Source organism: Anticarsia gemmatalis, chromosome 1 (assembly GCF_050436995.1).
Source record: "Anticarsia gemmatalis isolate Benzon Research Colony breed Stoneville strain chromosome 1, ilAntGemm2 primary, whole genome shotgun sequence".
NCBI classification, from domain to species: domain Eukaryota; kingdom Metazoa; phylum Arthropoda; class Insecta; order Lepidoptera; family Erebidae; genus Anticarsia; species Anticarsia gemmatalis.
Genome location: NC_134745.1, coordinates 4,297,069 through 4,314,618, shown reverse-complemented (window position 1 = coordinate 4,314,618; position 17,550 = coordinate 4,297,069). Strand labels below are relative to the sequence as shown.

Sequence of the window (17,550 nt, the reverse complement as noted above, 5' to 3'; positions counted from 1 at the left end):
TTTTTAGCAGGTGGATGTAAAATGGTATATTTCTGTCTTCAAAAGAGCTTGGCCTAGGTGTCGATACAGTAACTAATGGTGCAACAAGTTAGCAGAGAACCTTAGCAAGGTTTGCGTTGACGGAGGTGTAAAAAATTCAGAATTGAGAGAGTGAAGTGAGACTTATTCAGCTGACGGGGGTCTCTTTGATACAGGCTAATAGCTTCTGAGGTATATTTTAGTTTATCTATTCAAACTGTCATTTTTATATGAACTTAAACGCTATTGAATAGATAAACTACTTAAATGCACCTCAGAAACCGGGGGTAAAACTTTTTAGAAATATACGCATTATTAAGCATGATATAAATAAACCATACGAGGTTCTCCATTAAATTGTCGGGCTGTAGTAGAAATGGCCAAGTTATACTAACATTTACCACTTACGCAGATGACACTTCAAATTTTATGCAGGGCATCAACATAATATATCATGACTTTGAAGAATTATGTATCCTACCGTATCGAAAACGTTAAAAAGTTTTTTGCATGGATCGATACTTGTAACTCTTTCATACAAATCCTTGTGAATGTATTTTGATGAAATTTATACTGACAGGACTTAAGACCTGAAATAAAAGATAATATATGATTCCTTAGAATAATTTCCCCAGACGCGCAGAAGTCAGTTATATATTATATTATATATATTATCCTGTGGAGGATTAATATTCTTCCAATAAGAACACCGGTTGCGAAGTAATATATTTACTTTATTTTCTTCAATTCTTCAAAGTGGACTGTATTATAAACTATTTACTATACACTGTTCATATACTTTACTATGTACGGTTTATTCACTATGTACTTTACTTTACTTTACTCCGATGTGATCTTCATTCGATGAGTTTAAAACTTAAACTATACAATAATATTCGCTATGTTCACTATGTTCATACTATGTTCTTTTCTTCCAAGTGATCACTATGAGTTTACAACTTAAACTTTACAATAATAATATTCGTTATAACTATTCACTATGTTCACTATTTACTATGTTCGTACAATGTTCTTTCTTCCGAGTGATCTGATCACCATGAGTTTAATTCGTAAACTATACAATAATATTCGCTATGTTCACTATGTTCATACTATGTTCTTTTCTTCCCAGTGATGTGATCACAATGAGTTTACAACTTAAACTGATGTTACGCAGCGCGCGTCCCTATTTATATTCACAAACATTCTTTCTACATTAATCTAGAATCAAACGGAATGATCAAGCGCTCCGTGCCGCACCGCGCGAGGTTCGAGAACGCCGCCGTCTCGCTCGCGCGTACGCGACTCGCCTATATATCTATCTCGTTCTATCTATTCGGGAACAGTCGGTGCGCTTGATCGAAGGATCGCCGCCGCTTACAATGTTCGCGATTGTTCTTTCGTACTATTATTAACGACTAGAATTTTCTAATAATAATATGCTTATTTCTACGAATTTCTACAATGTTCTACGTGCGTGAATTAAACGTAATATTTTATGCCTAAATATGATTCCATCGTGCACATTTCTCCCGCCGTCGCAACTCGCGATTAATTTGGCAGCACGATGGCTCCTCTGTTCGGTTGTCACTGGATGTACGTTGTCCGTGGCGATGTCCATGTCCATTTTCCTCGGCTGTAGATATTCCGGATGTGCGCTGCTCCCGCCGGTGTTGGAGTGCAGGCTGGTGGTTATTTACCCATCGTTGCCGTCGTCGCTCGCTCAACACCGGCTTTTCTCCACCGTTCATCTCTTCACGATTTCTCCAGGTAGGGTCCCTGTGCGACCTTCCCCTTGTACGTTTCCATGCTGCAGCCACGACGTGTTTACTATTCCCACACGGGTCATTGAACTGCAGCAATTGTCCTGTGGCGGGGTTTGTGAGCCACTTGTTCGGTGTGGTCCGATCTCCGACCATTTTCATTTTCCATTTTTCAGCGGGAGCTTCACGGTCGCGCAAAGAGCACAGCTTAACTATTTCCACAGTCGGTGTTATCTCGGCAGGCTTCGATAACGCTAGCTGCGCTTTCCCAATGTTCTTCCTATGGTGCAACAGCCGATGGTGAGACATGTTGCAGCCATCTTCGCCGCAAGCTTTTGCACGACACTTTTCACGTTTATGCGTACTAAGCAGGCAGCGGAAACACAATCTACATTTCTTTGCGATGTTCCATCGTTCATTCACACTCGTGTTACGAAATTTACTACAATCGTCCAGTCTATGTTCATTCATACATACGTGGCACTGTGGTTTCTTATCCATCGCCATATAAATTTGCTCGTACCGCGGCGTATTTTCTTTCTTGGGCGCAAGTACTTCGTCCTCCTCGGAAGTACTCTGTTCTCGCCAGATAATATCCTTTTCCTTGGTGGCCTTGTTCCTGTCCGGCCATTCCTTCACTCGGCTGAGTGCATTCTCCTCATCCTCATCTGACGATGAAGCAGAATCTTCTTCCTCGTCCTCGATCTCGACGCGAAGACGCTTCAACTTTAACTCGGCGAGGGCGAGCTTCAGTGCGGCTACTTCCTCTTCGGCCGCAAGAATTTCTATTCTTCGTTTTCCTGACACGCGCGACGTCCCGCGTGACCTCGCACCTTCGGCTGTCATCGCAGGCACAGCTGTAGTGGCGGTCGTAGTCGCGGTCGCTGACCCCAGCGCGATCGCGGTCGTTGACACCATCGAAGTGGCGGGCTCCAACATTGTCGCGGTGTTCAACATCTCTGTGGCTGACGTCTCCGACGTCGCCAACTGTTCGATTATTCTTCCTTTATAACTTCGCGTAACTGGCATCCTTTGTTCTTGCACTGTTCCAATCCGGCTCGAAGGACCAGCAATGTGGAGGATTAATATTCTTCCAATAAGAACACCGGTTGCGAAGTAATATATTTATTTTATTTTCTTCAATTCTTCAAGTGGACTGTATTATAAACTATTTACTATACACTGTTCATATACTTTACTATGTACGGTTTATTCACTATGTACTTTACTTTACTTTACTCCGATGTGATCTTCATTCGATGAGTTTAAAACTTAAACTATACAATAATATTCGCTATGTTCACTATGTTCATACTATGTTCTTTTCTTCCAAGTGATCACTATGAGTTTACAACTTAAACTTTACAATAATAATATTCGTTATAACTATTCACTATGTTCACTATTTACTATGTTCGTACAATGTTCTTTCTTCCGAGTGATCTGATCACCATGAGTTTAATTCGTAAACTATACAATAATATTCGCTATGTTCACTATGTTCATACTATGTTCTTTTCTTCCCAGTGATGTGATCACAATGAGTTTACAACTTAAACTGATGTTACGCAGCGCGCGTCCCTATTTATATTCACAAACATTCTTTCTACATTAATCTAGAATCAAACGGAATGATCAAGCGCTCCGTGCCGCACCGCGCGAGGTTCGAGAACGCCGCCGTCTCGCTCGCGCGTACGCGACTCGCCTATATATCTATCTCGTTCTATCTATTCGGGAACAGTCGGTGCGCTTGATCGAAGGATCGCCGCCGCTTACAATGTTCGCGATTGTTCTTTCGTACTATTATTAACGACTAGAATTTTCTAATAATAATATGCTTATTTCTACGAATTTCTACAATGTTCTACGTGCGTGAATTAAACGTAATATTTTATGCCTAAATATGATTCCATCGTGCACATATCCGTTGTTTCGAAATGTGCAATTGAAACATTGCATTACCTATACTGCGTTGCAAGCTAAAGATAGTTACATAAATTATCCCTTGTTTTTAATGAAACATTGCAACATGGGAAATACAAATGCATTGACCTTACAATGAAGCATATACTATTTTATCACAGCTGACTTAAATATTTATATTAATTCATTTTCCTACTGGTAATTTGAGCTTATAACTAATAAAGACGTATTTTTTCCTTCAGAGGTTAATTACTCTATTGAAATGATATTTTTTCCTTCACGCCTGCTAATTAATGTGTTAATTATTTCAAATGAAAGAATTTTACCTCATACATTATGCTTAGTTATTTGCGTTTGCATTGTGTATACAGGGTGTGAAGCAAACGGTTGTCCAAACGACACAGGCGTCCGGCCATGTTCGTACCATTCAACTTAAATTACGATTCAATTATTCAAAGATACGATACTTAGAATTTTTGAAATTGAACTTTTTCGATTAGGGTCTAAATATGCGATTTTTACATGTTTATTAAAATTTTTGTTCTGCATATGTCATATCGTTTCAAAGTTTACGGGACTAAAGTTGTAAAGTTTTCGGGAAAGTTGGATTCACATGGGTCACTTTTATTATTTTGTATTTAATGGATAATGTGGCATAAATTGACCCTTAATCTTTAAAAGACCGGTTACCTTTATATTTTTTTATTTACATATAATTTATTTATTTAAAACTTACAGCTATAATTACAAGTACAAGAGCAAACAAATAATATAAACTTCAACTAAGCGTCTAAAAAGAACGAAGATAAAATAAAAATAAATACAAAAAGACAATTAAACTTTCCACTTATCATTTATTAATTACCCTAAAAATACAGTAATCTGAATAATGATAATAATATAAGATTGTACTATTAGATTCTTATTTCTTGGTCACAGTACATCGTAGTTCGCTCCCACTTTGAAAGTCAAGTTCGGTGTTTCGTCATGATGCATGACATGACAGCCGCGCAGGCGTCCGACCAAATATTGTTATATTTTACATTTAAATTATCAACCACTTACGTTTTAAATTTTATTTTATGTAATTTAAGTAAGTAAGATTATGTGATTAGACGTTAAACATTTTTTACAAGATTTGTGTTATTTTCGGCGTAACTTTTTGTCTGTTTTTTAAATGAATGAAGTTTAGGAAAAACCTAGTTGATAAATGCTTGATGTCAAAGAGAAACAAGCAATATGTATTCCATATTGCACTTATTTTAATGATACATTTTATTCGCACTAAGGTTTTTCAGAATTTCTTCTGTTACTTACTTTTCACATTATTATGTTGCAGAACTCACGAAAAAGCATGTCTTAGGAAATAATACCAATATTATTACTTAGATACGGTTCACTTGTTAAATAAAAGTCACATAAAAATGTTTATCTTTCTAACTAAATAAATACGTTTTCATAAGAAACTCTAAATATTACCTACCTCAGACAAAATATATACTAACTAAATATTACCTTATTGCAGTACAAAACAAAGACATAAATAATTAAATTGTCAAGAAAACCGCCATTTATCTAAATCCCGTAACTTCAGACCGAGGGTGACTATCACCTGAGCACTGCATTACAGCATAATAACACAGTGACACAAGCAACAGATAAACCTTATCACAATAGTTTTAAGGTTAAAATTAGCTTGGCAATACATTTTCTAAGAACGTTTTAAACTTGGTCAATAAGTTAATAGAACGTTATGTTTTAGCGAATGCAGGCTAAAGTGTTATGGTTTAGTGTTGAATGTAATCTGTAGATTATGTAAGCACCTGGGACTTGTGTCACCTGTGCAAGTCACTTCTTGACTCGTGTTTATCGATATTAATCATTCAAGAAGTCACTCTTTAAAAAGGCATCTTTGAAAAGACAACTCTGAAAAGACAACTCCCGCACTAAATATTGCTCTTGTGTCGCGGAGACTTTTACAAACATACGAACAACGGACACAAAGTACAACCAGACCCGAAACAATAATTTGTGGATCGCACAAATAATTGTCCCGTGTGGGAATCAAAACCACGACCTCCCGACACAATGGTAGCGGCGTGGTACCCAAACCACTGCGTCACGGAGGCAGTCAGCAGGCAGTCACTGCCTACAGATATCCTAAACTGTTAGATATCGGTCGGTACACTGGTGACTTGATTCATCTAACCCCCTTACAAGTAATACATGCGGTGTCGATCCTACATAGCGTGGGATAAGATGAAAATAACGATGATGCGCTATCTGCCTAGATAAGAGTTCCTTTGGAAAGTATATAATGGTCTCATGGTCTCTTTAACAAATTAAATCAGTAACTGAATAGATTTAGAACAATATTATCTCTACGAACCAAAAAGAGCTTGTTATCATCAAAAGCAGGGAAATCTACAAGATTCAGCTAATTACAAATAAGTACCTTCAATAAATATCTTTTAAACGTTCCAAACTTCTCTCAAATCACCCAAAATTAACCAAAATTAATAAACAACAACCATCAAACCACATTTAAATTCATATTTAACAATTTCCTCCAAAATTCTCCTTTTATAAAGGCAATATCTACTCATAACACAGAACATTTTGCATAAAATCTTCCTAAAGTCGCTTGGGCAAACAACTTTGTGCTTTCAGATAGCGAATTTGGCGGTTATCGTAAATTTTAATCATAATTTAGGAAGGGCTATGAAGAAATACGACATAATAAGAATATACCGCCGCGTTGAAACGCTGTTTGGTTTGAGGGAGAGAGGTGAATGAAGAAAAAATGTGCTTCCTTAAAAAAATAATTATACCGGCTAAATTCTCTAAGAAAAAAATACTTAATTTATATTTTTATTAATCTGAATAACTAAATTTTCAAAGTAGTATACAGCTAAAATAATATTTTTTGTGGGTTCGATTCCCGGTAAGTGGGCAACTTTACCAAATATCTTTAAAAGTTATTTTTATTTTCAAAAAGAAAAGTATGATCTTTCCTTTATGTGAGTAAAGGTATCTTCAATATTTACAGAGTTTCTAGTAATATTGTAGTTGTGAGGCTGAAACTGGCTGTGGAAAAGGTTTATCAGCAGCTTGGCATCTGGTTCATTCCAATTAGACGGTTCTTTGCGAGTTGTTTATGTTTCTGTGGTTTTATATCATTTAACTTACATTATTGTATAGCTTTTTATAAACCCAGGAGCCAGGAATTATTCTTACGGCAAATAATTCTTTCATATTTTTTCCAGTAATGTTTAGATTGAAACTTTCCCGAAATGAAACTAGGATTTGGCAGGTCGAAAATAAACTTTATTGTTATAAATAATTTGGAATAAACATGGCACAGTTTCTTGTTTAATAGTAAGCGAGTATTATGGAGATTATAGCTCGTTAAGCACAGCAATTTTTATAAGAATCATTGCTTTTAATTACATTGCTGATCCGGGAACAATACCCTCATTCTCGTACAATCCACAGTTAACTAATATTTCATAGTTAGGGAAGTGGTGCTCCTTGCCAGCGTAAGACAGGTAACAGACGCCGTGTGATGGATGCACCTTGCCGACAGTGAGGGTACCTTCAATGCGCGCGCGGCCGATGTAGATAGTCTCATCCCCTCTATCGGAGCCTGCAGGAATAGCGTTGGGGGGAATGTTGGATCCACTGGTCTTCACCCAGTGGTTGGGGTGATTTACCAGAACCTGTAGAGTTTATTAACATTTGTTGTGTTATTATTTCTAACTAGCTGACCCGCGCAACTTCGCTTGCGTCACCTAAGAGAATGAGTCAAAATTTTCTCCGTTTTTGTAACATTTTTCGTTGCTACTTCGCTCCTAATGACCGTAGTGTGATGTTATATAACCTATAGCCTTCCTCGATAAATGGGCTATCTAACACTGAAATAATTTTTCAAATCGGACCAGTAGTTCCTGAGATTAGCGCGTTCAAACAAACAAACAAACAATCAAACAAACAAACAAACTCTTCAGCTTTATTATATTAGTGTAGATATAGTTAAAAGAGTTCGTAGCTTAGTAAACAACAGCTGGACCGAACTCTGAGGTTAAGCTACGCTTGCCGAGATTTTTCTGTGGATGGGTGACCATCTTATAGACATCGAGTTCCTCCTTGTTTCGGAAGGCACGTTAAATTGCGGGTCCCGGCTGTCATTTTTAAACATCTTTGACAGTCGTTAACAGTAGTCACAAGCTTGAAAGTCTGACAACCAGTCTTACCGAAGGGTATCGTTATAACCCAGGTAACTGGGTTGTGGAGGTATACTGGTATTAAGCTGACTGGAAGACGACTCCAACATAGTTGGAAAAAAGGCTAAGTTGATATATTTCTCATGTACTTAACATTAGACAACAAAGAACATTTAATGATACTTGCCTCGTACTCAGTTGGGGAATGTTCTTTACCATCGTAAGGTAGGAACATGTGTTTGTCCCGAGAAGGGATTATTTTGCCGGGAACGAGGTATTTGTCGTGGCGGGCCCGGGCGATGTACATTGCTCTGCCATCCACGTCTACTCCCACTGGGACTGCGTTATCAGGCATCGAGCCATTACTCCCCTTTACCCAGACTGGACCACCTGCGGATGAAATGAAAAATTCTTATAATATGTACAGTAGCTCAATTCTCTATTACTATTGACTACCGACAACCGACAACCGACTTGTCATCGAGAAATTTTGTATGAAAATCTGATCAGCGCCTCTGACGGGCGTCGTAGAAACTTTTTTGGCAGTACATTCTAAATGTCAAAATGTCGATAGCTAGCCGGTTGTTGGTAGTCTATAGTGGTAGAGAATCGAAGTACAGTTTATTAAGTAACTTACTACGATGCTTGCTCTGATTGTTATGTTAAGTAGGTACTAGTTAACTGTGCTTTTCGTAGTCATACTCGCATTATATGATTGTTATGCTTAAGAAACAATTTAGTTTTTCACGTAATAGTTTAAAAGGACATATTAAAAATCTTTTGTTCTTTAAAGTTGAATAAAGATACTTATATTGAAAAGTTGCTAGACGTTTATTTAAAGATTTAGAAAATGCAGTAAGTACCATTTTAATATAGCGAGTATGAGAATATTTTTTAAGCTATTTATGTAAGTTATCGCTCAAATTAATATTACTATTTTGTAGTAAGTAACAATTGGAACGAAACGTTTATTATATAGTTGCATTAGATATTTCGAGGATTTCAGTTCCTTTGGCCAAACATAAGGTTATTAATTAAAATATGTTTTCAGTTACTCACCGAGTGAACACATGATGAGAGTGATTAATTAAAGCAGTGATCACCACTACAGTTAATAATTAACTACCAGATATAAAACCTCAGCATGTTTATATACATATTTTGAATTATCTGATTATGTTTATTTCTGCTTATCCTCTTTTGTGTTCATAATTATATCTGAACAACTTTCCTCTTTTATGCAGTTATCTGCATTTGCAGGATAATGATGATGCAGTTATAACGAGGGAAAACAACATATTTAAAACACCGTTATAACGAGATCTATATAACGTTTAAAAAGTATAATGCCAGTCACTTACTATCTAATCTTTGACGGCTTCCGTGGCGCAGTGGTTTAGGTCGCCACGCCGATACCACTGCGTCGGGAGGTCGTGGGTTCGAGTGGGTGCGATACACAAATAATTGTTTCGAGTCTGGTTGTTCTTTGTGACCGTTGTTTGTATGTTCGTAAAAAGTCCCCGCGACACAAGAGCAATTCTTAGTGCGGGAGTTGTCTTTTATAAAAACGAAAAAAACTGGTATGGAGCTGGAAGGTGGAAGACAATAAAGAGAATCCTGGGGCACCTACTAGTAAATTTATCGACTTTGTGCTCGTTTGATTTGCTTTGAGTACCCTTATGAGTAGAAGAGATAAGGTAGTACAGTTAAAAGCACTAAATTCCGATAAATATTTAAAAACGCAAAACAAAGTATTGGCATGTTCGATTTGTCTGGAATAGTAGATTGATTATTCTGTATGGTATAGATGTGAATGAGGCACGGGCAGTTTGTCGTGCCAAGTGGCGTTCCTCTATCTATGCTAACTCCTATGTGAATTTATGTATGTATGAATAATTAATTATTCCTAGTATTTTAAGAAAAAGCAGCTGTATGAAACATCACCGTCATCTAGATAAGCCAGATGGCACTGATGTTCTAAATTCTGAATTTTGTATTCTCCCGCCGACAAAGAACCTTACACAGCTTACTCTCTACCAAGTTGTTGGACTGCTAATCAAACTATAAAAAAAGAGTATTAAGAACATTTTTTTTTTATTATAAAGCGGTGGTTATACCTTCGTCCATCTGTTCGTCTGCCTACCCTACAGTTAACAGCCAAGGAGGGCGCAAGGGAGAAATATTATTATGCATTATGATAGCGGTCTTCGTTATTTATTAAAGAAACAACCTGCTTGTAATTTTTTCACGGGAGTACCTAAATGTTTTTGTTTTGCTTCTTCTATGCGAGGTCCGAGGTTGGTTAGCTTGTTGATTTTTAATTATGTACTTGATAAGTTAATAAGGCATGAAAGCAGCTTGTTTTGGACATAGTCATTTAATACAACAAACCTATCAGGGAGATGGTGAGGCTATTTCTGCTTTTAGAGCTCATCTTTCGGCGATAGTATTTTTCATATGATTGATGATAAATAAAACTTTGAAATTAGTTTACAAAGCTCTTGATATTTTAAAATAACAATTACAGATTGTCGCCTAACAACTACCTACAACTAGTTTTCCTAGTTATTTACGTTACTATGTGATTTAATTCGAATACTATTTTATTAAAATCAGAATATAGAATTAATTATTATAGTTCAATAGGTAAAATTAGTAGTTTTATTTAATTTCCTGTTTTGATAATAAATGTAGTGTATTGATACCTTGATAGATGATAAAAATAATATGTTTCTGTGCGCGAATAATATATTCATACAGGAGAAATTGCACACAGTAATATAATGAAAATAACGATGATGATTTTAAAAGTACATAAGATTCGTCTTTATAATATCCTATGTGATAGGATGCGAGTTTATAGTCATTTACAAAACACTTCTACGACCGGGCAAGAAGAATATTTCAGCAGAGATGTTTTCATATCCTTTTAAATGGTCGGGTATTTTTACACTAGTACATAGGTATATCTGGCATAAAACTATGCTGTCTTGCATATGTCAGGATATCGTCCGACTAGTCTAGTCGTAGTCCTTCCTTGCGATCCTCGCTCGTGCTAACTAACATTACAATTCGCTGAATAAAGTGTCATTTCAGCAGATATTTGAAATCCCATTAGCAGTTTTATAGGAAAAAATACTTCTTGGGTAATCCCGTACTATCGTTATTAAATACGTTTATAGATTACTAGCTGACCCGCGCAACTTCGTTTGCGTCACATAAGAGAAAATGGGTCAAAATTTTCCCCGTTTTTGTAACATTTTTTACTGCTGCTCTGTTCCTATTGGTCGTAGCGTGATGTTATATAACCTATAACCTTCCTCGATAAATGGGCTATCTAACACTGAAAGAATTTTTCAAATCGGACCCGTAGTTCCTGAGATTAGCGCGTTCAAACAAACAAACAAACAAACTCTTCAGCTTTATAATATTAGTATAGATAGGTTAAGTATAATAATATTACAGGAAAACGATATGTCCTATCATTAGGAATTCCAGATGACATTGATCCGTGTTATTGTTGTAACTAATTGCCTATTAATTACATCATTATGAGATTGTATTAATAGATCTTAAACAAGGGTTTTTACAAACAGGTTTATTTTAAACAGTATTGATTTATAGAGTCGTGTTAATTAAATCACTAATTATATCCCATACAGAACCTCTTTAACAATACCTAATAATTGTAGTTATAAAAACAAGTTCAGACGTTCAGATTTTATGATATGAATGCATTGCAAAATGGTAGGAAACACAGGAAACTGGATGAGATATTTATAATCATAAGAAGACAAAAAATTCTACTACCATTGATAATTTACTATGTTATTATTAATCATTGAGTCTGCAACCCTGCAGAAAATTTACTAAAATACAATACTATATAGTACTATTCCGTAGTACAGTAAATTATACCTACAAGTTACATAATCAAAACAAAACCTGTCCATCCGCCATACAATACCTACTGCTACGGCCGCGGCCTACGAAATTGTCACAAAAAAACCTCAGATACAAAATTACCCACAATTTTTTACAAGCGGTTTCGACAGATCGGTTCAGTATTTTAAATTGTTTGTTTTACCCATCAATATCTTGGATCACGAAATTACCAGTCTGCTTATTGATTATGTGTTCGTACTCTGCAATTATTATAATGTTTACTCTTACGTACCAATTTGGTGTCTTATTTTTGTTGGACAAATTACTCCTCGCATGTTAGTAGGTAAATAACGTAATTCAATTTTCTTGGAGAACTTTAATTGTGTGCACTTACATGATTGACAGTTGTTGACGATAACAGGTTTGTGGAATTCACAGGAAATGAATATCTTCAATGAATGACAGAACATATGTAACGGTCCCACCCGCACTTGGTAAGCGTGCTGAACTCAGGGACTAACTCCTCCCTCGCTTGGGAGGAGACCCTTTACCAGCAGTGGGACAGTTAGAGGTTGAAAAACGGTAAGTACAGATAAAGAACATAATATAAGTTATTCAAATTGACCGTGCGGCTTGTGTTCATTCAGTTGCTGCGAATAAATAGAACTACATAAAGTATTATCAAGTACGTTTCTGAAAACAATGTAATTGCAACTAGGGTCGCCAACCGCACTCTAAAATAGAGTATTGTAAGTACAACACTCTAACCTCCAGTTTCTGAGGTACATTTAGCGGTAGTTTATCTATCCAATTGCGTTAAAACTTATTTATAAAAAACGCTATCTATTAGATAAACTATCGCTAAATCATGTAGGCGTACACTTTAATTTACTTTTCCGTCAAATAACAGTTGGCAACCCTAATTGACCGTGCCACAATTAACCGTGCTAAAACCGTTTCTTGTTGCATTAATATAATAATTAATAATTGTCATAGTCGTTCAAGAAAAATAGTATATGACACGACCACCGCTAACAATACGTCTTTAGAAAAATTACGGCTTATTTAGAGTCGCGTGTCTGATGGGCGTCGCAAAAACTATTGCGTGCATCCCCAATAAAATAACAGTGTAGGGATAAATAAAATAAATAAATGTATAAATAAAAAATAAAGTGCCATTGTACGGAGGCGTCGCGTCGTACGTGGGAATGACAGTCGCCGAGGGTGACGGCGTTGGGAATGACGTAATTAAATAAACGATCATTTTCGTGTGACATTCATATAAATGTGGTTAAAGTTCGTACGCAATGCATTAAAATATAATCAGAAATGCGTGGGGACGCTACGGTTAAAAGTTTGGCAATTTTCTGGGTGGTTTATCTAACCTTTATAATTGGTTTATTTATAGAATTTATCTCTCACTTTTTAAGATAGGATCGAATACCGCACGTGGATAAAAAAAAATGTTAATTTTTATCTTTGATGAGTTAACAATGCGATTGTCATATAGGTACCTACCCAGAGAAATATTTTTTGACATGTTGAATTAAATTCAACCCTTCATCCTACGTATACCCTAAATTGATTATCAAAATTACATTACTACGACGCGACCCCATAAAATCTTATAAAACTAGTGATGTGCTATTTGTGCATATTGCGTACAAAACGTGTCGTGTGTCATGTGCACAATACAACATGACTTTCTACCTTTTTATATACGTGACGTAGCTAGTTCGATACAAATCTTTTGATGTGCGACTAAACTGTCATGGCACCCCACATGACGCGACAGTTTTTGCGACAAAAAATCGAACATGTTTACCCTAATTTTAGTTCTGGTAACATTGAATAGATAACGACGCGAGGTAATTCCGAAGTGCTGGTTCGTAGAAATTTTAAAGAACGCGTTTGTCATGCTCTAATTTTGTAATTAAAATGGATGGCAAGGTGCACGTGATACCATAGTGTTTAAATACCTACATGATTTATATTGATCTCACAAAACTTATTCACGTTTTATTACAAAGGGAAAGACATATAAACCAAATATTTGTTTCTTATCTTAATGCAGGGATTTATTACTCATTAATTCAAAGCATACATTAATAATATAGTCCACAATGATTGAGTGCGGATTGACAGTCATAAAAACCACACTTGAGAGAATGTTATGAAACATCGCAAGAAAATTTACTGTGATAGGATATTCTTTATGCATGTGGTACTATACCTACTGGGCATGCTTACTCATTGATAAAACTGAAAGTCAGAACATCTCAGTAGCAACCTAGCTTAGTATTCCAAACAATTTAAGTTATGTCATTTTAATTAGATTTTATTTCGCCGTCGAATATCTTTGTAATAATCATGTCAGTCAGTCATCTCTAATCTCTATCAGGTCCCTATATTCACACCAGCTTATGACCACGATTATTACGCCCGCATTGTCTTTATTTTGGTTTAAAAATATGTAGTTAGTAGCGCATGTTCCTTCCTCGGGATATATATAATCTATCATTCTGCCAAATTATCCAATTTTTTGCCGTTTTAACTTAATAGAAGAACAACAATCTAGTTTCGTATATTTCTTTTAATTCTTCTTTTTTCCTTTAACCTGGTTGAGTGACCCACTGTTCAGCAAAGAACTCCCCCCTTTCCTTTCAAATCACCCTTTAATACCCAAATATAATGTATCTAAACCAAAAAGCAATTAAGTACTAAAAGTACTTATGTCTAATAGTTTGTACAACAAACACTGGGTCCATCAATTATGTAGGGACCGAAGGGATCGTCTGGGCCGCGCGATAGCTGCGTAAACAAACATTACGATTACGATTATAATTCGATTCTAACGGTATCGATACCATCCATCATTCGGTGGCTAATCGATATGTAAAATAGTTTATTATACAGTTGTTGTGTTAGAGGGTGTGGACTTTATAGGCTTAAATAAACGACATTGAATATTTTTAAAGTTATTATCACAAGTATTAGATACCTGATTTTCTTATTTTTTACAGGGCATGTGAATGCCAGGATAGTAGAGAAACGTGAAACTGGATAGCACACTGTCCATTAGATTTTTGTAAGCCTTTATAAAATAATGTAAGATATTTTTCATATGCTCTATCATCATCATTCACAGCCCGACTCTACCGACTGTTGACTATAGACCTCTCTTCGTCGATGCAGAGCTTCCTGCTCCTGGGTCAATCTCAGCAAAGCATACGTACACTTTCTAACACATAACTTATCTTATACGAATAAAAAATATTTTGCACGGCTTCTATATCTAAGTGCACAGATTAATACAACTATGTTTAGCAAAGTATCGATTCTTAAATATTTTCTTAAGTCTTTATAACCGTCCTAGTTTTTAATTCACTCTTACAGCCAATCAACTAAAGTAACAAAGTAAACATAATCGATATTCTTAAAAGCGATTGTTCAACAACAATTAACGTAAAATAAACTCACAAATATCGATCCTTCACTAAATTATTCAATCCGTCGTTAGGCGCGTGGTCCGAAGGATCGGATATTAAAATGAGCTGCAATTTGCGCGGTGCCGATACGACACCGGAACGATCAATCTACGGGATTGAACACACCCTGTATGTAGGATAGAGATGCCTTGAGTAGCTATGTGTGAACCGAAATTAATTCGAATAATTTTCAAAAGTCTTGAACATGATTTATTAACCATTATTTACGATTGTTTACTTAATTTTATCTGTATAATTTTGCGTATATCTCAAAAGTTACTTAAGTTTCAATACTAAATAGGTATGCAGAACTAAAAACATAAAATAAAAAATAAGAGTAATAATTATCATATTATTTTATCGAAGTTAGCTATTGGCAGTGAGTTTAAGAATGTCTCTGTCTTTTTTGCCGATGTTTGAGAATTTAACTTAAGCCTTTGTGAACTAAACAACTTCATATAAAGCTCCAAAAATATTTCACGTGATGTTCGTCTCCACCCTATCGTTATTCCAAAGAGCGTTATTCAAATAAGACGCGTTGCGTATCGCAGGCGACTTGTCGCTTGATGGATAGCCTCGGACCATTTTTAATCATTCATCCTGTACAATTCACAAAGCTATAAACACATTTACTCAACATGCAAAAAGGAACCTTGATATAACATTATTAAGGTCGATTTTCGTTTGCGTTTTGAATGACTTTGTATTACATTATTTGCATAAGTAACAAGCTTATGTGTTGAACATGAGTTCCGATGTCAAATAAGCTGGCATTGGATATTATGTATCCTTTGGCTGAGTGACCACTTGATAAGTTTTAATGGAGTTTAGCGAACTGACATTGAATGTTTCGAAAACTTTCGGGGTCGCCAATTGTAAATGAGTTATTCAAACATATGAATTGAACGATGACAATAACCTTTGTAAAGTTTTATGTATGCTTTATTCAAGTTAATCTTTTTCATATTTGCTATATGAATGTCTATGATTTTTATAGAATGTTATTAACACCGGCAACAATAATAAGTTTCGTCTAAATAATATATTGTATAGGCCGTAAGTATTATACATATTTAGAGCAGAGCAATCAAGTCAAGAGCAACGTTTCGTCAACTATAGTTCCCGTGACAAGACGAATTATCTTAGTGAAACAAAGGCTTTCATTCGCATTGTTCAGTAGAAGCCTCGCTAGTTCGCTACGTGCATTTATACACCCGCTCGCGACAAAACCGTCCATTACGCGAACCATTGTGCCTCTACTCAATGCATGATTAATGATTGCAGACTTCAAAAACATATTCGCTCGTGGGAACCCTCTATACCACTCGCAGTCTCGATTCACTACAATGCGAGATATCGATATTTTTCCGCGAGACGCGAAAAATGGTATGTTTACATCCGCTCGATTAAGCTCTGTGGATGGATTTTTGAAAAATCGACCGAAAGATACACGACGCGTGCCTACAACACTCGCTAGTACAAACTATTTTGAACTCTATTCCCGAATGCCAAGTGCCATTATATGAATATCCGAAAATTTCACCCATACTTGGTGCTCTACGGAGCGTAGCAAGGATGTTGTTTTATTGAAAACGGATAATTTATATGGAGTATTTATTTTGTTGCGGCACGCGGCATTCAATAACGTGAGAGCGATTTTAGTGATGAGCCTCATTAATACGAATTAACCATTTCGTCAGTCGTTGTCGGATTTGATTTCTATTTATTTATTATTCTGCTCAATGTCATAAAAAGGGTGGTAGGTATATGAACAGGGATAACAACATAGGTATAATGATGGCGACTTTGAGGACAAAAACAAATCATGGTCACTTTTAATTAAGATTAATAATAATCATTATATTGTTATAATATTTTCTATATTTACCCATACTGCTCTCAGCATATAATATTAATTTATTATCAGAATAAAAAAATAGAATTATGAATACGTACCTACTACATTATAAAAACTAATCAGGTATTTTGATTCCAAAGTACCTACTTGATATTAATGTAAATTATTTTTTTGACTTGTTAAAAGAAAAACGTAAACAGTGTTTACGAAAACTTTTAATGAAAGGAAATATAAAGTTGACAATTTGCCATCGACTTTAGAAAACATGGCACCTTCCAGGGTGTGAGGATTGTGGAAACAGAAAAGTTATCTTGTTTTACTTTAACCTACAAATTTTGCGAGCGGAAAATTCGTTGCTGAATTACTTCTGAAAGTAGGACGCCACTCAACTC

The 17,550-nt window shown here is 35.8% G+C and overlaps 1 protein-coding gene across 1 annotated transcript; it reads right to left on the bottom strand.

Moving 5' to 3' along the window:
• Positions 1-7,015: 7,015 nt before the first annotated feature.
• On the bottom strand, positions 7,016-9,084 carry LOC142972477 (natterin-4-like). Its single transcript, XM_076113652.1, has 3 exons — positions 8,987-9,084; positions 8,115-8,317; positions 7,016-7,423 (listed from the first exon to the last, which is right to left on the bottom strand). The coding sequence occupies exons 1-3, from the start codon at positions 8,997-8,999 to the stop codon at positions 7,151-7,153; spliced, it is 489 nt and encodes a 162-aa protein (XP_075969767.1). The 5' UTR covers positions 9,000-9,084; the 3' UTR covers positions 7,016-7,150.
• Positions 9,085-17,550: the final 8,466 nt, after the last annotated feature.